We start from the raw sequence: 23,460 nt of genomic DNA, 5'->3' as shown, positions 1-23,460 counted from the left end.
TCTGAGAGGATGCAGGTGTATTTTGTGTCACTGGGATGATGCAAGTGTATGTTGTGTCACTAGGATGATGCAAGTGTATGTTGTGTCACTAGGATGATGCAGGTGTATTTTGTATCACTGGGTTGATACAGGTGTATGTTGTGTCACTGGGATGATGCAGGTGTATTTTGTGTCACTGAGATGATGCAGGTGTCACTGGGATGATTCAGGTGTAGGTTGTGTCACTGGGATGATGCAAGTGTAGGTTGTGTCACTGGGATGATGCAAGTGTAGGTTGTGTCACTGGGATGATGCAAGTGTAGGTTGTGTCACTGGGATGATGCAAGTGTAGGTTGTGTCACTGGGATGATGCAAGTGTAGGTTGTGTCACTGGGATGATGCAGGTGTAGGTTGTGTCACTGGGATGATGCAAGTGTAGGTTGTGTCACTGGGATGATGCAAGTGTAGGTTGTGTCACTGGGATGATGCAGGTGTAGGTTGTGTCACTGGGATGATGCAAGTGTAGGTTGTGTCACTGGGATGATGCAGGTGTAGGTTGTGTCACTGGGATGATGCAAGTGTAGGTTGTGTCACTGGGATGATGCAAGTGTAGGTTGTGTCACTGGGATGATGCAAGTGTAGGTTGTGTCACTGGGATGATGCAAGTGTAGGTTGTGTCACTGGGATGATGCAGGTGTAGGTTGTGTCACTGGGATGATGCAAGTGTAGGTTGTGTCACTGGGATGATGCAAGTGTAGGTTGTGTCACTGGGATGATGCAGGTGTAGGTTGTGTCACTGGGATGATGCAAGTATAGGTTGTGTCACTGGGATGATGCAGGTGTAGGTTGTGTCACTGGGATGATGCAAGTGTAGGTTGTGTCACTGGGATGATGCAAGTGTAGGTCGTGTCACTGGGATGATGCAGGTGTAGGTTGTGTCACTGGGATGATGCAGGTGTAGGTTGTATCTCTGGAACGACATTTCCTCTGAATGTTCAGCAGAGATTTCCTCACAGATTCTGGCCTTTGTGCCAGTGATTCAAGGAATCAGAATTGGGGTACCGAACGTGATTTTGTGCCAGCTCATGCCCCGCTTTCCACCAAAACGTACAGGTTCGATCGCAGGTACAATGCCAGTGCAAGGGAGGTAAACCGTTTGCTTCGGCAGGGAGCTGCATTGCTTCCGAATGTTTTGTTTTGGGAACATGATTTTGTTTCCTTCCCAGATGAGAATGCAGCCAAGTATCAACAGCTGCAAGCCAATTTTTTAGCAGACGGGGTTTCACCTTGCACCTTCAGGCCAGTTCAGAATGTATAAATCCCTCAGAAAGGCTGTCACTCACAGTCGAATCTTCCTGAGAAAGTGAATTGTATTTGGTTTTTCAGAGGCGGGGAGAGCAGGTGTATTTTGTGTCACTGGGTTCATACAAGTGTACGTTATGTCACTGGGCTGATGCAGGTGTATTTTGTGTCACTGGGATGATGCAGGTGTATTTTGTGTCACTGGGATGATGCAGGGGTATTTTGTGTCATGGGTTGATGCAAGTGTATTGTGTCACTGGGATGATACAGGTGTATTTTGTATCACTGGGTTGATACAGGTGTACGTTGGGTCACTGGGTTGATGCAGGCCTGTAATTTTGCGTCACTGAGATGATGCAGGTGTATTTTGTGTCACTGGGATAATGCAGGTGTATGTTGTGTCACTGGGATGGTGCAGGTGTATTTTGTGTCACTGGGATGATGCAGGTGTATTTTGTGTCACTGGGATGATGCAGGTGTATTTTGTGTCACTGGGATGATGCAGGTGTATTTTGTGTCACTGGGATGATGCAGGGGTATTTTGTGTCACTGGGATGATGCAGGGGTATTTGGTGTCACTGGGATGATGCAGGTGTATTTTGTGTCACTGGGATGATGCAGGTGTATTTTGTGTCACTGGGATGATGCAGGGGTATTTTGTGTCACTGAGATGATGCAGGTGTATGTTGTGTAACTGGGATGATGCAGGTGTATTTTGTATCACTGGGTTGATGCAGGGGTATTTTGTGTCACTGGGTTGATGCAGGTGTATGTGTATGATGTAGGCTTCTACTCCTGTAAGAGCAACGCTGACTTGCCAGTGCTGTGAAGATGGTTGGTAAAAATATATTGGTTCAGATACTTGGCCGACATGATGTACTGGAGGTACTTGGGCTCCATCATTATTAGTAATATGTGCTGTTATTGTTAATTGTGAATTTTCCTCGGTGTAGCGCAGTTTCATGCTGTAAAAACAAATTTTGTTTTACAGGAAGACGCACCCAGTTTCGGGTTCTGATGTTAATCGGTGCCATACTAAAATTCCTTCGTCAAATTACGAAGATTTCATGGGGGAACAATTTTAATGGTCACGACGATATTCTCACAGTATTGATATCTGTTTGTACAGCATCATGCCTCCCAAGAGGGCAGCTTCCCTGAGGGTGTCGGAGGTCACCAGAGCAGCTGGGGGCAAACAAAGCCGACAAAGGGCTTCGACTGCCGCATCCACATCTACACCGATACAAGAAGCGGTACAGCCAGTACCAGACCTGGCCATGCTCCTGGCTGAAATGCGACGCATGGGAGAGCGGCAGGAGGCGTTCCAGACACGCGCGGAGTCCGCCATCCTCTCCCTCCAGCGGGAAAATGCCGGGTTGAGGGAAAGGGCCCGGCAGGAGTCTGTTGCTGCGCCGACACTCAGACATGAGCTACCTCAGCCCAGCAGATCAGCCGTCCCGCAGGAGACCAATGGCAGACACGAGGCACCCGGTCAAAGCACCGCAGCCGCCAGCCTGATCCATGACCTGACAGATGGAGCGGTTCAAGACCCTGTGTTCTTGGGCAGTCGGGGGAGCAGTGCCGATTCCCCCTCTACCAGTTGCTCTCATCTAGATGAGACAGCTCACTCTCTGTTATATTCTTCTATAAGCAATTCCACTCGGCAAGCGTATCACCGCACATGGAAGTTTTTTATGGAATTTCACCGGTTACACGAAATAATGTTTGAATTTCCTTCTGCAAAAATTGTTTTGATCCGATTTGTGGCGTTCATGCATGAGCGCAAGTATGCCTCTAGTTCTATTACATCGGCTGTTTCCGCAATAAGTTTTGTCCACAAAGTAGTAGGGGCAGACGATCCTGCTGACTCCCTTTTTGTACGTAAAATGTTGCAAGGCTGCAAAAGATTGAGCAATCCGGCAGATGCAAGGCTTCCTATTACTTTGCACATTTTAGACAAGGTAGTAGGAGCTAGTCAGAAAACAATGGGCAATTTGTATGCTCAAACCCGTTTCAAGGCCATGTGCACGTTAGCGTTTCATGCGCTTCTCAGAGTAGGAGAAATGACAAGTTCGCCTAACACTTTACAACAAGAAGATGTCTATGTTGAGGTTGACTCCTTAACAATAACCTTTCGCAAATACAAACATAGCACAGGGGCAACGTCTCAGCTTACCGTGAAGGCGTGTTCGAATGAACACATTTGCGCGGTAGCTATGATGAAAAATTATTTGCGTGTACGAGGGGCCAGAACTGGTTCTCTTTTTTTGTCAAGTGCAGGTACACCAGTACTTCGCTCTCAATTTTGTGCAGAATTAAAATGTGCTCTGCAATTTTGTGGCTATCCACAAGCCCGCTACAACACACACAGTTTCAGGATAGGAGGGGCAACGCATCTAGCATCACAAGGGGCATCAGACGCTCAAATACGCCATGCAGGTAGATGGGCGTCAAATGCTTTCACGTCTTATGTACGCTTACAGAGCACCACCTAAACGTAACAACGTTGTCGAGCGCAGAGCAAAAATATAAATCGGGTCTACATCCAAGGCGGAGTGTGGATCTAGCTGCATATTAAGGTTCTCAAAGAGTTGAGACAGGAATTCGAGAGTAATTTCAGAATAATTGGGCTGAAGGATGAAAGTGGTTGGCAAGGGTACATTGGGTGACTTGCAGGACTCTTGCATCTTTTAACTTGGACAGGCCGTTACATCAAATCAGTTTAAAGGAATGAGGCAAGTAGCCGGCAAGGGTACATTGGGTGACTTGCAGGACTCTTGCATCTTTTAACTTAGACAGGCCGTTACATCAAATCAGTTTAAAGGAATGAGGCAAGTAGCCGGCAAGGGTACATTGGGTGACTTGCTGGGCGCTTGTGTCTCTTCTGGCTGGTAGGGAGGAGGGAGGCAGGAGCCCTCAAGGGTACATTGGGTGACTTGCAGGGTTTTTGCACCTCTTTTCCCTGGGTGTGCGGCGGTACCAGCCAACAATTGTATTGTCAGCTGGTCTGTGGCGTTTTACCGCCGCATTTGAACCAGTTTTATGCTTCTTTTTTGTGTACTGGAATATTGTCTCTTGACAAATGTATGGATAACATCCACGGCTGCCAATGTCGTGGTCTCAATGTACAGGTATTTTTGTAATTTGGTGTTTTAGTGACGGGAATGATAAATTAGGGCCTGATATGTCCATTTTGAAATCTAGTCAACCCGTACACTAAAACTTACTTTGTAATTTGGTGTTTTAGTGACGGGAATGATAAATTAGGGCCTGATATGTCCATTTTGAAATCTAGTCAACCCGTACACTAAAACTTACTTTGTAATTTGGTGTTTTAGTGACGGGAATGATAAATTAGGGCCTGATATGTCCATTTTGAAATCTAGTCAACCCGTACACTAAAACTTACACCTTGCTATATATATATATGTTCTTTGGTTATGATTTTACTGTTGTAGAGCTTTTGCTCTATCAAAAACAGTAGTCGCTGAAAATAAACTTCAGCGACAGAAACATCAATGTTTAGGTGTTATGAATGTGTTTTGAACAAGTGATGAGAACAAGGGTGTGCAAGATGCGTGTAAGTTGTGCATTTAAATTGTGTAATGCGAGGGCTTGGGGGTGTGTTTCAATAAGCTGTGCTCTGGTCTTTCTCCAAAAAATATTTAGAACATAAATTAATTTATGATAAAATCATAAATATAATTTATGTGAAAAATTATTTCTGATGGGGGTTTTAAATTCTAGGATGAAAAGCAGTAAGATGTTAAATCCATATCCAATCCAAGTTTTCATTGAATAACCAAGATGCAAATCATAAAAGGCACTTCCGCCCACTACTCGAAAGCAGCAACAAGTGAAAATACAGCTCTTCGAAATTTCCGCCTCCCACCCCACCTTCCGTTCAAAATTTTATTAACAAAATTTTTGTTTGCGTTTTACAGTGTTACATTTCTTTTTCTTGCATCTATTGGGAGAGATCAGGGCGCAATTGAACCGTTTTTTTATACTTTTTGCTGTGTTCCACATTTGAACCATTCTGGACGCGGCGTTTTACCGCCGCATTTGAACCAGTTTTATGCTTCTTTTTTGTGTACTGGAATATTGTCTCTTGACAAATGTATGGATAACATCCACGGCTGCCAATGTCGTGGTCTCAATGTACAGGTATTTTTGTAATTTGGTGTTTTAGTGACGGGAATGATAAATTAGGGCCTGATATGTCCATTTTGAAATCTAGTCAACCCGTACACTAAAACTTACTTTGTAATTTGGTGTTTTAGTGACGGGAATGATAAATTAGGGCCTGATATGTCCATTTTGAAATCTAGTCAACCCGTACACTAAAACTTACACCTTGCTATATATATATGTTCTTTGGTTATGATTTTACTGTTGTAGAGCTTTTGCTCTATCAAAAAGGGTTAGGGTTAATAAACTTCAGCGACAGAAACATCAATGTTTAGGTGTTATGAATGTGTTTTGAACAAGTGATGAGAACAAGGGTGTGCAAGATGCGTGTAAGTTGTGCATTTAAATTGTGTAATGCGAGGGCTTGGGGGTGTGTTTCAATAAGCTGTGCTCTGGTCTTTCTCCAAAAAATATTTAGAACATAAATTAATTTATGATAAAATCATAAAATGCATTAAAACCAAGACAGTATCCAACCCAGTATCCTTAATTTTTGAAAGGCTAAGTGATTTACAACAAATGTCTTCTCACAATCCGTAACTTTGTCAAAAAATATTTGCAGAAGTTTCTCACCTCGCCTTGGCAGCCATCTTGGAACTGGAGAGACCCTACGCAGGAAGCACGGTTGAAAGTTGGTTAACCGGTGACGTCACTCCAGTCGTACCGGACCGAGTTTTTGCGACCTCCGGTTCGACTCGAGTTTTTGCGACCTCCGGTTCGACTCGAGTCACCTTAGTTGACGCTAAAACTCGCTCTGTATCAGCGGACGGTACACGCGATTTTTGAAGGAATCGAATTTTGGGATAAAATTCATCGAATCAGTTTCACTGAAGAATTTCCTTCACTTGCCAGAAACTGATCTGCCTTTTCCCGCTCAAATAAGGGTACCTGTTTAATTCGACGGAGAAGCAACATCATATTTCAGTCTGGCCGGGAAGTGTATCGAAACCGTGACTAAACATGAAATCCATATCAGGGCCGGACTACCGGGGGGGTTATGGGGGTTGCGCAACCCCCCCCCCCCCTAGCCTAAACATGTACCTTACTTATTTAATTTTTTTTTATTATTGCTTATTTTATGCCGTTTCATGCAAGGAGCGACCATTTTCCTATCTCAGAATATGACCTACCCGTCAGCGAGGGGGGGTGGGGGGGGGTGGGTTCTAGGGTTTCCGGACCCCCCCCCCCCCCCCCCAGCCAAAAAATAAAAATATTGAATGAGGTATGCATTTCTTTATTTTACATTGAGTTTCAATTTTTGGGGTATTAATCAGTGACAAAATCTGCTGCCTGAAACTGGTAATGATCATCCTCAGAATGCACCAGATTGCACCATTTTGCATCCTTTTTTTCAAAATTTTCCGGGGGGGCACGCCCCCGGACCCCTCTAGCAAGCTAGGCGCTTCGCGCCGTCGGCTCGGCGCTTCGCGCCTTCACACCCATATCTTCACAATATACTTTTGAAAAAAACCAGTCATAAAATGAACTGATCCGCCCCTGCCGCCAGGGGGGACATCCCCCTGGGCCACCACTGGCACCCCCCCCCCCCCTCCTCTTCGCCTAGTCCGGCCCTGCATATTCTGCGTCAGCACCGGAATAACTGACCTCGGCGACGACTCCACCGCTATAATTGACCGGGGTCACCCGTTTCAGTGGCTACCCACGAACTGATACGTTATGGCCCTATTCCGCCACACAGACCACGAATTTAGAAATTTTAGGATTCATCATAGTTGAATCGTAATCAGTTCGTGAAGTTCTTAAACTGATTCGTAAGCCTATATATTCGTAGTCAGTTCTTGCAATTCTTGAGCAATCGGGAATTCGTGGCAAAAGTTTTGAGCTGTTCAAAATTTTGGCCACGAATCACTGAATGAGTTAGGAATACCTACGAATCGATTACGATTCAGTTACGATGCCTAAGAATGTACTACGAATTTGTTACGAATTACCTGCTATTTTTCGGAATCGGGAGTTCGTGGCCAAAATGTTGAATCGTGGGATTCGTGGTCTGTGATGAATAGGGCCATAAGTTTGCCCATGAAAAACTGTATCCTTGGCGGATGACGACTTTATTCAGTTATTCTGCAGAAAAACAGAAATGCTGGAGAAAAACCGTTCTTTTCTGCAGCATTTCTGCATAATGTCATCTTTTGCGAGAGCAACGTTTTTTTCTGCAGTAAAACAGTTTTACTGCAGTAAAATTGAAATCAAGAATGCTGCAGTAAAACGGAGATGTTGTTTTACTGCAGAAAAACTGTTTACACTTTTTCTTCAGCATTTTGGCATTATTCAGTTATTCTGCAGAAAAACAGAAATGCTGGAGAAAAACTGTCTTTTCTGCAGCATTTCTGCATAATGTCATCTTTCGCCGAAGCAACGGGTTTTTCTGGAGCAAAACATTTTACTGCAGTAAAATTGAAATCAAGAATGCTGCAGTAAAACGGTGCTGTTGTTTTACTGCAGAAAACCTGTTTACACTTGTTCTGCAGCATTTTGCACTGGCTCTTGGTGGATTATGACATTATTCAGTTATTCTGGAGAAAAACCGAAATGCTGGAGAAAAACTGTCTTTTCTGCAGCATTTCTGTATTATGTCATCTTTCGCGAGAGCAACGTTTTTTTTCTGCAGTAAAACAGTTTTACTGCAGTAAAATTGAAATCAAGAATGCTGCAGTAAAACGGTGATGTTGTTTTACTGCAGAATAGTCTGTCACAGTTTTTCTGGAGAAAAACGAACGACCTTGTAAAGTAGCGTTTGTATTCGTCGCCCCCTGGGATAGTATAATAGTTTGTAACTATTGGTAATTCTGGATGAGTCCATCTCTCGACAGAGGGGGGCTCGCGTGCTCCAACATTATAATGAGCCAGTACAAAATTCTGCAGAAAAAGTGTAAACAGGTTTTCTGCAGTAAAACAACAGCACCGTTTTACTGCAGCATTCTTGATTTCAATTTTACTGCAGTAAAATGTTTTGCACCAGAAAAACCCGTTGCTTCGGCGAAAGATGACATTATGCAGAAATGCTGCAGAAAAGACAGTTTTTCTCCAGCATTTCTGTTTTTCTGCAGAATAACTGAATAATGCCAAAATGCTGAAGAAAAAGTGTAAACAGTTTTTCTGCAGTAAAACAACATCTCCGTTTTACTGCAGCATTCTTGATTTCAATTTTACTGCAGCAAAACTGTTTTACTGCAGAAAAAAACCGTTGCTCTCGCGAAAGTTGACATTATGCAGAAATGCTGCAGAAAAGACAGTTTTTCTCCAGCATTTTGGTTTTTCTCCAGAATAATTGAATAATGTCATAATCCGCCAAGAGCCAGTACAAAATGCTGCAGAAAAAATAAAAACAGGTTTTCTGCAGTAAAACAACAGCACCGTTTTACTGCGGCATTCTTGATTTCAATTTTACTGCAGTAAAATGTTTTGCTGCAGAAAAAAACGCTGCTTCGGCGAAAGATGACATTATGCAGAAATGCTGCAGAAAAGACAGTTTTTCTCCAGCATTTTGGTTTTTCTGCAGAATAACTGAATAATGTCATAATCCGCCAAGGATAAAACTGAGCCGGCGCGGAGTGAAGGCCGTACAACCACACAGAAGTGGAGAGATAGGTAAGCGTTGATATTTGAAATTGAAAGGAAGGAGGCTGGTGGGATGGAAAGCTAGACTGACTCAGAGAGAGAGAGAGAGAGAGAGAGAGAGGAGAGAGAGAGAGAGAGAGAGAGAGAGAGAGAGAGAGAGAGAGAGTGTATGTGTCAGTGTGCTGTGTGTGTAGTGTGTGTGTGTTGTGTGTGTGTATGTGTGTTGCATAAAGTGCGTGCATATGAGAACAAACGTCACAAACATTATTTCCGGCAGTCTCGGTGGTTTATTAGTACATTGTATAACCAGCCCCTGTGCTGTGACCTCAGTCTTTCACACTGTCTTGCATCTCACAAAATGTCTTCATTTTGATTTTGTCGCACTCAACGGCCCATGGAACCAACATTAGGACGAGTAGTGGTGTTCTAACAGACAGCATCCGGCCATTGCAGTTTTTAACCTTCAAACAAAGTTTTCATCAAGTTGCTAAGGTCATTGCGTTTATTTTGTCATTAAATTTTTACCAAAATAATTAATCACAGACACCAATTAAAAAAAAAACAACCAAAAACAACACACGTAGGGTTTTTTGTACAAGAAAGTTTTGCGAAATGGCACCGCCCGGGCCATCGTCGCACATTATCATCGTAAACACGAGTCACGTCTTTCTTTCAATCATTTTGTTTCAGCCAGTGTGGAGAATTACTCAGCCCAATTATTCATTATGAACATTAAAGATGTTTATCTATCCGGCAGCACAGCCTGAGGATGCTGATGGTCACACGATGGATTCAGTTGCAACTGTGTGTGTGTGTTAGTGTGTGTACGTACGTGCGTCTGTGTCAGTGTGTGTGTGTGTGTGTGTGTACGTGCGTCTGTGTCAGTGTGTGTGTGTACGTGTGTTCGTGCGTGCGTGTGTGTGTGCGTGCGTGTGTGTGTATGTGTTAGTGTGTCAGTGTGTGTGTGTGTGTGTGTATGTGTGTGAGTGTGTGCGCGCGCGCGCAAAATAACAATAAAGCTGCACGCCGGCTTCGGATTTCAATTCCGAAGCCCACTACCAGATTTCTTTGAAAAGTTCTGTCAGTTTAGGCCTCAGCACCGTCGAAATGTCTGGCTGCGTTTTGCCGTTGATGCTCAGCTGTTCGGTTGTCATTACTGTTGTCATTGCTGTTCATCATGTTGTTGTCAGCTGTTCGCAGAGAGGGGTCAACTGGTAATGAGTATCCCCTTCACCATCCTTCAGTTCGGACGAAGGAACACATCACGTTCCTTCGCCACCAAAAACCCTGTAGATCCTAAAATACTCCAGATTCCGTGGGCGCTACTGACGTCACTCTTCGTCTGCCAGGATGACTGCGAGTGACGGTAGAGGTCGTCACAGTGGCGGAACTGACGCAAGCAGCGGTGACACCGGAAGGTGGCCCGGGACATCCGGTTGAGGTGCACATGATGTTCCAGAGCCCTGGAGGAGACGAACTGAGCTCCACAACCGCCGCAACGCATCCCCAGGTGAAGGTCCCGGACTGGGTGTTCTCCGCCGCGGTGTGCCAGGAGATGTTCTCTGCGCAGGTAGCAGTTGCCGCACTTTTCGCACACGTGCTCCCCGTTGTCGGTTTCGAAGGTCACGTTGTTGTTGAGTCTCTTCTTGTAGGCTGACACAGCTGGAGAGGCCTTGCCTGTGTCCACTTTTATGGTCAGAGTGTTCTTCAGTTTGTGTGGTGTTGCTGAGCAGTCCTCGTTTGTGTCCCCTGTTACAGGGATTGTTTTCTGTCGTTGCGGGGCTTTTGAAGGGACTGGATGCGAGTCCTGTGTTTGGGTGAAAGCGTTGTGCTTCTGCCTCCGCGTTGTTGACAAGACGGTAGGTTTAGCTTCGGTTTGAGCTGAAATGATCTGCCTTTGTCTTGTCGGGTAGGAGGAGACTTGTTTTGGGTCCTTTGGTTGCTCTAAAGTGGTCGTTTCTGTCCAAGTTGCTGTCGTTGTGACACTGCGTGTGCCTTCCTTTAGGCGTACCGTCAGAGCAACCTTGCTGTGGAAATTCCCTGTTCTTGATAAAGTGACCTTAAGTGTGTCATCTTTTACCGTCAGGATACACGTGTTCTTGTTCCCCTCTGCTGTCGCTGAAATGACTTGGCGTGTGTTTCTTGATGGGCCCTGCCTGCCTGTAGCAAAACCACACTGTTTGTCCTTGCCGGGAAGTCTTGGGGCTCCTGCTTTGAAAGTCTTAGAATGTGGAGTTGTGTGATCAACGTTTAATGAATTAGCCGCAGACGCCACCTGTTTCGCTTGAAAAATCTTGTCGAAACCCGAGTCTTCCCTTTCGGTGAGCACGTTTTGGGATCTACATTTCTTTGCTGTCGTTCCAGGATATTCGAAAACAGCATTCACAGTTGTATTTTGATCGCAAAGTTTGGCTTTGATGATCATGTTGACTTCTGACTTTTCGGTGGACCCAGAATCTTTTGGGGCATCCCTAGGTACCTTATCTGATAAAGCTTCGTTGTCTGATTGGTCTTCGTTGTCTGATTGGTCTTCGTTGTCTGATTGGCCTTCGTTGCAGATGTCACCATCACTCCACCGCACCGCTGCGTCTTCTTCGGTGTGTTCTGTATGAGCATGCGCGGGTATCTTCTCTGTAGTTCTGGTGATGTCTTCGGTCTCACTGCGGTTTGTATCTTGCGGGAGGATGCTGTTTTCTGTGATACCTCGAGCGAAGTCGTCATTCAGAAGAGTAACATCTTCGTCGTTTTCTGATAAGCTGTTTTCTACTTTGTACGCAATTGTGGAAATGTCCTCTTTGCCAACACTGGACACAGCTGTGTTTGGTGAGCAGACGCTAATATCTGTTGCGGTGGCACGTCTCTCGTGTACAGTTTTCTGGTGCAAGGTTTCTGTGGTAACTGTGTTGTTTTCAGGCGCATCGACTTCTTCTGCATTTGAATCTTGGTATGATGACGTCACACTATCGTCCTCTGCAGCGGCGTTGTTCTCCGATGACGACACATTCAGTTTCTCGGCTACTGCATCCGACGACAGAACACTGACTCCGTTTTCGATCCACGTGTCTTCTGATGACGTCACTCTCTTTCCATCTTCTCCCGCGTTGTCCTTTGATGACACTTCAATCACACCGTCCTGTGGTGGTGTTGCTTTCACTTCTTTTATGAGGTTGTCTTCTGATGACGTCACTCTCGGTCCTCCTTCCGTCACTGATAACGAGGCGCTAGTTTCTTCCACTGTATTGTTTTCTGGTGATATCGCCCTCATTCCTCCCTGTACCGCGCCGAGCTCTGACAACGTTGCTCTCGGACCCACTAGCATGACGTTGTCCTCGGATGACGTCACTTTCTCTCTTTCTTCGGGAGGGTTGTTCTCTGAGTAAAAGTCATTGGCTTCCTCTGCGTCGGTGTAATCCTCCGATGACGTCACTCCTGCGTCTTCGTCGTCTGCGAAAACATCGTCTGAAAAAATGTGTCCTTCGCCTTCCACGTGATTATTTACTTCACCAGAAACCGTTCCCGGCAACCATTCGTCTTCCTCTTCAAAGGATTCGATGAGGCGTGACAGAGATTCTTCTCGAAAAGGAGCAGCGTCTTCTACAGGAACTGTCTCTTCTGCATTGAAACCTTCTGCAGACGAAATATCGTTGTCACTGGAGTAGGGATCTTCTGCTGAGTCAGAGACGTAGAGGATCGAGACGCACGAGCAGGCTTCCGCGGTGTATGTTCTTCTTCCACTGAAGTTTTTCGGTGCACTGCTTCCAAGTCGAGAGACATCTTCCTCCACCTCCACGCCGTCCGATGACACGAGATTATCCGATGACCTGGTCTTAATGTCAGGGTCGTCTGCGTCCGAAAAATCTTCTGCTGAAATGTGTTCTTCAGCAGTTGCATCTGCTTCTCCGTCTGTGGTGAGGTTATCTTCTGACTGCTGGGGTTTCTCGTCTTCGCGCTCTTCTACGTCGGAGGCATCTTCTGACGAAATGCTTATAACTCCGCATAATTCATAATCATCTTCTTCTTCTGTAGTACCTGCGTCTTCTTCCTTTTCTGGTTGTGTCTTTGATGTAGATTGATTATGAGGTCTCTTGTTGGAAACAACTGTGTCGTCTTCTTCACTCTCCGTGTCAACGCTTCCACCTGATGTCTTACAGTTGTTGATAGGTTCACCCAATATGTTCCCTGGAGTGTTTGCTTCATTTTGGCTACCAGTTGAAGCATCCGATGAAACACCCCTTTCGCCGTTCCTTGAAATCGCCATCATGCTTTCTGCAGTAGAAGCACCAGATAACCTGCAGCTACTTGGAGAATGTCTATAATAAGCACCTCTAATTTCATCACATGCTCCGATCGTACGGTCAAAGCTGTTTCCATAATCCCTCCCTCTTGAAAAGCAACCGATCTTTTCGTCTTCAACTTGAGTCTTTGGTCTGTGATCCTTCTGAAAGTAGTCCTCATGGGAGCTGCTTGTGTCAGATTCGTCCACAGAAAAGTCTTCTACTGACAAACTGGTATCATCATTCCGAAGTCTGCAACCAAAGTTCGCGTGTTTAGTAGAGCTGCTTGGACGATTAACAGCAGAAAGAAAGGACTTGACATGTGCCTTTTGTGTATTCTTCGTTGTTCCGCGCACACTACGCTTGCTGTGCGTGTCTCTACAAAAACCAATGCCTTTTTCTTCTTTGTAGAAACTATTATTTGAAATCTCGTAGGTGCCTCGTCGTCTTGGAATATAGGTGCTCGGGTATACTTCATCTGAGAGGTTATCGACCGCGTTGTCATCACACACACCGACTCGGCTGCTACCTCTACTACTCCATGTACAGTCATTGAAGTCGAAATCTCTGCATTCTCCATCACGCTTGCTTTCGGGTTCCACAGCCTTGGAAGAAGTGTCTGACATGAATCGACTGTCAAGTGAAGTTCGTTGTCTATTCAGGTCACAGTTCGCATAGTCGACGGAATTTAACCGGGCCCTTCTACCCCCCACGGCTGTAGGTTGAGAGCAGGCGCTCTGAAGCCATGGTGGCTCGAAAGGAGAAGCATCTTCGGGTGTCGTTGAAGACTCATCGCTGTGGTCATGGGATGTTTGGGTTGTGGGGTGGTCTCTGGTGGGGCTTCTGGGTGACGCTCTTTCGTCCCTCCAGGAGACACGCTTCACGGGCCGGGGGCGCTGCCACAACATAGAAACATCACACAGGTAACGATAGAATAGGCAAAGCCATATATACTTGGTGAATTATGAACTTTTTACACCCCCGGTATAGGGGTGTGTATAGGTTTCGCTCGATGTGTTTGTTTGTTTGTGTTCGCATATAGATCTCAAGAATGAACGGACCGATCGTCACCAAACTTGGTGAACAGGTTCTATACATTCCTGAGACGGTCCTTACAAAACTTGGGACCAGTCAAACACACGGTTAGGGAGTTATTGGTGGATTAAGATTCTACAAGGACTTATAGCGGGACATATTAATGGTCAAAGGGAAATAACCACACTTGTTAGCAGTGCCTGCTCAGTTGGTGGCAGTGAGAATGCTAAGGACGGGGGTGTTTTTCCTACCTCGGAGGAATTTCTTGTTTTTAATGGAAAATATGCAACGAGCACAATTATTGTATATACCAACCAACAAACGGAATGCGCGGCATTAAAAAGGGTGCATTTCTGAATGTATTCATAAATACTACATTTTTGGACCACTAAACCTGGTCAAAGCTGAGTTGTTATGGAAGTATTGTATATTTCACCATGTTAATACTGCCTATATTCCGTCCGACCTTTCCAAACTGCAATTGTACATCAGGCTTACTGTTTTCAATTCTGCGTAAAATGTGGAACTTCACTGTCTGAGGATGTATAACTTTCTAGAAACATGAAACTCGCCTTTCCGTGTTCGAGACTCAGTCTTGTTATGTAATATCATATATAATGAATACTGATAAAACCGACAAAGAAACAACAGAAAACTTCACTGAGACATTTCAAGAAAGTTGTTTGGTGTGAAAAGTGAGGGTGTCAGACTTTGCCACGTTGAAAGTTGATAACAGATCTGTAACACTGAGCAAGTGGTCAAGAACTTTAACAGGTTTTTTGCCTGGACTGTGAGACACAAGGGCTTTATAAAAAGCAGACTGGCGGTGCATAAATGAGAGTACATAAATGAGAGTACCATGCTTGGAGAGAAGAGAGAGAGAGAGAGAGAGAGAGAGAGAGAGAGAGAGAGAGAGAGAGAGAGAGAGAGAGAGAGAGAGAGAGAGAGAGAGAGAGAGAGAGAGAGAGAGAGAGAGAGAGAGAGAGTGTTCGATATCGACTCTATTTTACAGAAAGAAGGGTGTCTCACACGGCATTAAGTCTCAGGAAACATGAATACACGCATGCAGGAAAAAAAAAATATGGGTAGCGCCGTATGCATGGCAGCTCGCTTTCCCCGGGGAGAAAGCAGCCCGAATTTCCATGAGGGTAACCTCACTGGACTGTAAATCTTATCCAATCCGTATTGCCTACCTAATGATTAGATCTTTAAGAAGACTTTTTTTTAATTCTAGGGCGCCTATATCCTATTTTGAGTTTTAATGAAATGGAGTAGCAATAATATTAACCATAATGTATGTATGATTATAAAGGATAAACGAGAGTATGTGAGGGTGCGGGTATGGCGGATATGTGGTTTGGGGTTTTGTGTGTATTGATGTGTACTTTTATGTGTCTATATGTTCTGAGAGTGTGTTTTTATGTGATGTTATCTTGTAGGCCTACTCGATCCAAAAGATTAATTTCTGTTTGTTGCATTCAGACAATAAAATTGTATTGAATTGAATTGAATTGAATTGGATGCTTTGGACGGGACTATCTGTGAGGTGGTACATTCTCTGAGCAAATGAGGTATCGAAACTGTGGCACAGCCTTAATGCAGCTGTGCAGAATTAACTGGCTTAGAACAGTACAACGCCGCATGTGACATAACGAGGTATGTGGACAATGCATTGTGTAAAATAAACATACTCCAAAGCGGAACACTGCACTATTGACACACACACACAGACACTCACACAATGACAACTTCAGTGATTCACCCACCTCGTTCAGGTTTGCCAATGCTGATACAGTTTTTGCCGATGGGCTGTCAAAATCTTCGGTAATTCGTGACTGACTTTTTCCCATGACCAGGGATCCGCCTTTGGAAGCCATCCGACAGCTCTTGCGTTGCGGGTTTGTCTGGCTGAATGTCGAATATGGTCCAACTGCCACAACCGCATTCACCGCCCGTGAAACGCCCAAAAGTCCGAGTGGAGTAACACTATCTTGCCTGGTACGCAGAAGAAAAACAACTTCCCCAAACTTTCAGCAAACTGTCGCCGACCTAAAAAGAAACGTTCGCGTGTCTGAGGTTTTTTTTGGGACACAGTTAATGTACTGTTAATTGTCACCGACTGGGAAGCACGTGTTAATCCTTGGTTGGGTTTTGTTCTTTTCATACGTATACCCAGGCAACGAAAAAACTACAAACAGTATGCGACTGGAGTTCCATTCTGCGTCAGTTTTGTGTCACTCTGCCCCTCTACGCCGCCCACAATCACCAGTGTTGACACTGACACGTCTTGATAAACACGTGCAGCATGTGCAAGGCGTGCTGTTTGCAAATCGGCAGAAAGCTCAGGCGCCGGAATCGCCAAGAGCTCAGCTGCTGACGTTACATAATGTCAACAACGACGACCGCCGACTGTAGATAATGAACCTAAATCTGCGCAATTATCAGCAGAGCCTGAGTACTTAGCCTGTTTCAAATGAAGGCCTCCTGCACGACATAAACGTAGCATGTGCAGCGTGTCGCATAGCGTATCTGGCGACGCCGTGATGTCTTTTGGTGGAACGTTTGTGACTTTGCTTTGTTTTGAAAATCTGTGTAGCTAAGCCTGACCGTGTAATAAATCCCGTGTCTGTTATTTCTTTATCAGTTCATCGGTTGTGGCATGTTTGCATGCATCTCTCATTGTCCAGTTTAGAAGTGCACGGGTGGGTGCGGGTGGTGGTAAAGCTTATCTATGCAAACAGACAGTGTGTGTATGTGTGTGAAGAATTACAATTTAAGATTACTTATATAGCAGACAGCCAATTCTTTCTTTGTTTGTTGGTGTTTAACGTTGTTTTCAACCACGAAGGATATATCGCGACGGGGCCGGGAAGGGGGGAGATGGGATAGAGCCACTTGTCAATTGTTTCTTGTTCACAAAAGCACTAATCAAAAATATGCTCCAGGGGCTTGCAACGTAGTACAATATATTACCTTACTGGGAGAATGCAAGTTTCCAGTACAAAGGCCTTAACATTTCTTACATACTGCTTGACTAAAATCTTTACAAAAATTGACAATATTCTATACAAGAAACACTTAACAAGGGTAAAAGGAGAAACAGAATCCGTTAGTCGCCTCTTACGACATGCTGGGGAGCATCGGGTAAATTCTTTCTCGTCCCAACCAATATGGGACTCCCCCTAACCCGCGGGGGGTAGACAGCCAATGCATGGATGAAACTGATGGTCACTTGGCAAGAAAGTCTACTGCCAAAAATTCATTTATTAATTTCTAAAACAGTCAAGATTTATGTTGCCATTTTAAACACTGTAGTATTGAGATTCTGCAACTCAACCAAGCACACACACAAACGGTTGCACATGTGAACACACACACACACACACACACACACACACACACACACACACACACACACACACACACACACACACTTCCAAATGAACAAGCTTCAAACCAATTTGTAAATCTTGTTTACATGTGATTTAATATCATTTTTGCCAAGTGCTTCACAAATCTGCAAATATGAAGTATCACAAAATCATACAATACAAACATGGCAGGAAGAGCGAATAACAGCGCATATTCTGTGTGTACTGACCTAAATCAGACGCTTATTAGGTAATTTATTCTCCAGTGTAGCAGGGAGTAAGCATTACGGCTGATATATGCATGCGTCTGACCTTTAATACTGTTTCATAACGATGGCTGTGTATTTGGAGTTATATACAGACATAATATACTGTTTAAGATAACCAGTGCACCAGTGCTTGCTTCCATAACAGAATCATAAATATGAACAGTGGAAACCCTGACCTTAACACATCTGAAACAAATCAGGCCTTAAACCAGGAGGGAGTTTTAAAATGGTAACAAATTTACAGAGGTTTTAACAGCAAATTTTAAAAAGCAAGGTCTGAAAGTGGGGGGGGGGGGGGGGGGGGGGTGTCTGTAAAAACTATGGCATAAATATTCTATTGTACAATCCTTTCACAGTGGTTTACGCATATGATTAAATTATGCCTCTGCGTATTCTCCAAAATGCCACAACAAAGGTAGATAAAAACATACTTTGTATACATGTAAATGCCCAGAGGAAACGCAAAGTAAATCGAAGATAAAGCACGCCTGGAACCCTGTATGCGCTGCACTGAGAAAACTGCCAATTTGTGTGTTAGGTTTGTCACATGTATAAGTAATGTGTTGGGGTGTTTTTTGTGTATGTGTTTTTGTTGGTATTTTTTTTTTTGGGGGGGGGGGGGGGGTGTGTGTGTCTGTGTGTGATGTCTTGCTTGTGTGTGTGTGTGTGTGTGTTTGTGTGTGTGTGCGTGCATGTTAATTTTCTTCATTTGTTTGGTTATTTCCATTGATCAAGGTGCAGATTTTTCTTTTTTTCTGGCTTTAGTGATCTCCTTTAAAAAAAAAAAGTTTTTAGCAATATAAGACCACTGATAATACGCCATCTTAAAGGACCATGGCACCGACACATCGTACAATACACTGGACAGCATTGAAACACTCAGTTGACCTTGGTTCCGGTTATATTCATAGGGTTCAGGATCTCAATGAGGTAGCCGTCAGGATCTTTGATAAAGGCTATCCCTTTCATCTTGCCTGCAAAACAAGGCATAATGTATCGATTAAACACTGGGTTTCCCTTCTTTGAGGCATGTGACGTCAGAGGCCGACAAAAATTCTTACTTTGGCAGTTAGCCGAGACTAAAAAATAGGATATATTTATGTACGTTCAATCATACAAAATTGACAGGAATTCTAACCAGAAACGATTGACACATAAATGTTATTTGTATTTTTGACCAAAATATTATACGTTATTTGCGTGTTTGACCAAAATATGACATTTTACACAGATCGAGACAGTCATTGTTCTCCGAGACCGCGCTAGCGGTCGAGGTGAACAATGACTGTCGAGATCTGTGTAAAATGTCATATTTTGATCAAAAACGCAAATAACATTTATGTATCGATCGAATTCCTTTCAGGTACTATGACTTTGTGGTTGTTTTGACGATTGAACGAGCCCGGGCACACACACATGCAATCAAACACATAAGCTTCATATTTGGGCGTTTCAGGTTGACCGAAACTTCAAAGGAACTACAAAACACACGTCATGTACTGACTTTGTTGTTGTTTTGACATTGAACAGCACACACACATGCAATCAAACACATGACGTGTGTTTTGTAGTTCCTTTAAAGTTTTGGTCAACCTGAAACGCCCAATTATTATACGTTATTTGCGTGTTTGACCAAAATATGACATTTTACACAGATCGAGACAGTCATTGTTCTCCGAGACCGCGCTAGCGGTCGAGGTGAACAATGACTGTCGAGATCTGTGTAAAATGTCATATTTTGGTCAAACACGCAAATAACATTTATGTATCGATCGAATTCCTTTCAGGTACTTATGACTTTGTTGTTGTTTTGACGATTGAACGAGCACACACACACATGCATGCAATCCACATGTATGCAATCAAACACATAGGCTTCATATTTGGGCGTTTTAACTTTCAGGTTGACCGAAACTTCAAAGGAACTACAAAACACACGTCATGTACTCACTTTGTTGTTGTTTTGACATTGAACAGCACACACACATGCAATCAAACACATGACGGTTTTTTTTTTGGAGTTCCTTTGAAGTTTCGGTCAACCTGAAAAGCCAAATTATAAAGTTTTGTCGGCCTCTGACGTCACATGACTCAAAGAAGGGAAATCCAATCTCCAATCGATACATAAAGTTGTGTAGGCCTCTGACGTCACATGACTCAAAGAAGGGAAATCCAATCTCCAATCGATACATGACATTTTACACAGATCCAGACAGTCATTGTTCACCTCGACCGCTTGCGCGGTATTGGAGGAACACTATAACGTTTAACTTCGTATATTGTATCGATTGAACACTGGATTTCCCTTCTTTGAGCCATGGGGGCCCGGTAGCTCAGTTGGTAGAGCACTGGACTTGTGATCGAAAGGTCGCAGGTTCGAATTCGGGCCGGGACGGACACGGGTCAACTTTATGTGCAGACCCAGAGACGGAAGCCATGTCCCACCCCCGTGTCATCACAATGGCACGTAAAAGACCTTAGTCATTCTGCCATAAGTGCAGGTGGCTGAATACACCTAAACACGCAGACACCTGGGTAGCGCGACTCCGTTGCTGCTAGCTTTCCACTGGGAGGAAGCGACCCGAATTTCCCAGCGATGGGACAATAAAGTAATGAAAATGAAAATGAAAAATGAAAAAATGAAAATGAAAATGAAAAATGAAATGAAAAATGAAAATGAAAATGAAATGAAAATGAAATGAAATGAAAATGAAAAAATGAAATGAAAAAATGAAATGAAATGTGACGTCAGAGGCCGACAAAACTTCATATTTAGGTGAGGGCCCCAAAGGGGGGGTATCATCACGATCACGGGAAGGGAAATTTTAGCTTTCACGATCACAGTTACATTGATTTTTGTTTTCACGATCACAAACACCTTGACGAATAGAGGATCATAAAGTGATACAGCTGTGAAAAATGTACGTTGAAAATAAAATGCTTTGCAATAATGCCCATCACGATCACGAAAACAAATCACGATCACGATCACGAGACTTGATTTTTTTGTCATCACGAATCACGGGCAAAGTCCCATCACGATCACAGAAATGGAAATTTCGGCAATCACGGTCACAGAAAGGTCAAAAAACGCCAATCACGATCACGATTTTAAACCCTTAGGTGGCCAGCCGAGTCTACAAAATAGTGCATGTTTGTGTGCGTTCAATCATAACAAGAAGGGCAAAGCCCATACGACTCACATGCTTGACCTTGACCTTTACATGACCTTGACCTTCATGGTCAAGGTCAAATAACTAAACCTAGCAATGACATCATACACTAAGAACTGCTTTACACATTTTTCCTACCAAAATACATGTGACCTTGACCCAAGGTCAAGGTCATCCAAGGTCATGCAACAGAAAGCTGTTAATTCAAGACATAGGAAGTACAATGGTGCTTATTGGCTCTTTCTACCATGAGATATGGTCACTTTTAGTGGTTCACTACCTTATTTTGGTCACATTTCATAAGGGTCAAAGTGACCTTGACCTTGATCATATGTGACCAAATGTGTCTCATGATGAAAGCATAACATGTGCCCCACATAATTTTTAAGTTTGAAACAGTTATCTTCCATAGTTCAGGGTCAAGGTCACTTCAAAATATGTATACAATCCAACTTTGAAGAGCTCCTGTGACCTTGACCTTGAAGCAAGGTAAACCAAACTGGTATCAAAAGATGGGGCTTACTTTGCCCTATATATTATATATAGGTGAGGTATTCAATCTCAAAAACTTCAGAGAAAATGGGAAAAATGTGAAAAATAGCTGTTTTTTAGACAACATTTATGGCCCCTGCGACCTTGACCTTGAAGCAAGGTCAAGATGCTATGTATGTTTTTTGGGGCCTTGTCATCATACACCATCTTGCCAAATTTGGTACTGATAGACTGAATAGTGTCCAAGAAATATCCAACGTTAAAGTTTTCCGGACGGACGGACGGACGTCCGGACGGACGGACGGACGGACGGACGGACGACTCGGGTGAGTACATAGACTCACTTTTGCTTCGCATGTGAGTCAAAAACTAAAAGGAATTCTAACCAGGAACGATCGATACATGTTAATTCCTGAATACAGCACACAGAGGTCTTGTTACTGCACACCCGGTAATACCAGTTCATAATTGCGCAACAAAACTTCTACAGTTCTTAGAAAAAAATCAACAGAACTTTCACCAACTTAAACCAGCATTTTTATTGTTTCAAGAATGCTGAAACATATCTTGCAAAGATGTTTACTCATGAATTGTTATCCTAACTGACGGGCACAGTGGCGAGGTGGTAAGACGGCGGCCTCCCGCTAATCGGGAGGTCGTGAGTTCGAATCCCGGTCGCTGCCGCCTGGTGGGTTAAGAGTGGAGATTTTTTCCATCTCCCAGGTCAACTTATGTGCAGACCTGCAAGTGACTTAACCCCCTTCGTGTGTACACGCAAGCACAAGACCAAGTGCGCACGGAAAAGATCCTGTAATCCATGTCAGAGTTCGGTGGGTTATAAACTACTCACAAAAAGTTAGGGAACACCCTTCATTTTCATGTGTTTTTGCAAATCGATGCTATTGTCAAAACTTTGCAAGCTACAACGCTGATCTTACACACACGCACAGAGTGGACTCCTGCCTTTGTTGGACAGGCTTGGTGTGCTGCACGTGCTACTCGGGCGTCAGTGGCTGAGCGTTGAAAATTGGTGAAAAGTTGGAAAATGTTACCGTTTTATGCTGACTCACCATTTTTTCTATAGCGTGTTTCTGACAAAATGATGCACTGCACGTGGAAGCTTGATGCTTTGACTGTGAACACTGGTCTCTGGTTACTCAATAAAAGCCAGGGCCTGGGCGGACCAGGGCACAACATCACGATGGTCGGACGACAGAAGTTAAGCCTGCTGGACAGAGGAAGAGCCATAGGGTGGTTCCAAGACGGTGTTGGCGTACGGGAGATTGCCAGAAGGCTTCTGGTGTCCCCCTCTGTCATCACAAGACTGCGACAGCGCTTCCAGGCCACTAGACTAGTTTAAGACAGGCCTCGCCCAGGCAGACGAAAGAAGACCACAGCAAGAGAAGATCGTTTCATCACAAGACAGGCCCAGACAGTGCGAACTTCCACTGCAAACCGTATCAGAAGGCAATTTCGGGCTGCTACCAACACCAATGTCAGCACACAGACTGTTCGCAACCGCCTGCATGCTGCCCAGTACCACGCCCGTCGTACATCCAAGCGCCCCAAGCTGACCCTCGTCCACAAGAGAGCTCGCAGAGTTTGGTCCAGGCGTCACATTGGCTGGACACGTCAGCAGTGGGCTGTGGTCCTCTTCACTGATGAGTCAAGGTACAGCCTGGAGCACAACGACGGCCGTGTGCGCGTGTGGAGGCGACAGGGGGAGCGCTACAACGATGACTGCATTCAGCAGGTGACTGCCCATGGTGGGGGTTCCATCATGGTATGGGGT

At 44.3% G+C, this 23,460-nt stretch overlaps 3 protein-coding genes across 3 annotated transcripts in view; 1 reads left to right on the top strand and 2 right to left on the bottom strand.

Annotated features, from left to right (window-relative positions):
* The first annotated feature begins 1,867 nt into the window (after nt 1-1,867).
* Nucleotides 1,868-5,160, top strand: LOC138951874 (uncharacterized). The gene is made up of 2 exons (XM_070323432.1): nt 1,868-2,115; nt 2,411-5,160. The coding sequence occupies exon 2, from the start codon at nt 2,415-2,417 to the stop codon at nt 3,774-3,776; it is 1,362 nt and encodes a 453-aa protein (XP_070179533.1). The 5' UTR covers nt 1,868-2,115; nt 2,411-2,414; the 3' UTR covers nt 3,777-5,160.
* Nucleotides 5,161-9,318: 4,158 nt separating this feature from the next.
* On the bottom strand, nt 9,319-16,767 carry LOC138951872 (serine-rich adhesin for platelets-like). Its single transcript, XM_070323431.1, has 2 exons — nt 16,130-16,767; nt 9,319-14,224 (listed from the first exon to the last, which is right to left on the bottom strand). Exons 1-2 carry the CDS (start codon nt 16,238-16,240, stop codon nt 10,295-10,297), a joined length of 4,041 nt encoding a protein of 1,346 aa, XP_070179532.1. The 5' UTR covers nt 16,241-16,767; the 3' UTR covers nt 9,319-10,294.
* A 1,064-nt stretch (nt 16,768-17,831) lies between these two features.
* The window catches only part of LOC138951922 (lactoylglutathione lyase-like), a 32,543-nt gene continuing 26,914 nt past the window's right edge, over nt 17,832-23,460 (bottom strand). The window contains exon 6 of the mRNA XM_070323483.1: nt 17,832-18,977. Within this exon, the coding sequence (XP_070179584.1) occupies nt 18,883-18,977 (95 nt within the window). The 3' untranslated portion in view covers nt 17,832-18,882. The remainder of the gene's footprint in view (nt 18,978-23,460) is intronic.

This window comes from Littorina saxatilis, linkage group LG17, assembly GCF_037325665.1.
Source record: "Littorina saxatilis isolate snail1 linkage group LG17, US_GU_Lsax_2.0, whole genome shotgun sequence".
Taxonomy (NCBI): domain Eukaryota; kingdom Metazoa; phylum Mollusca; class Gastropoda; order Littorinimorpha; family Littorinidae; genus Littorina; species Littorina saxatilis.
Note: the sequence above shows the minus strand (reverse complement) of the source record. Positions and strands in the feature narration are given on the sequence as shown.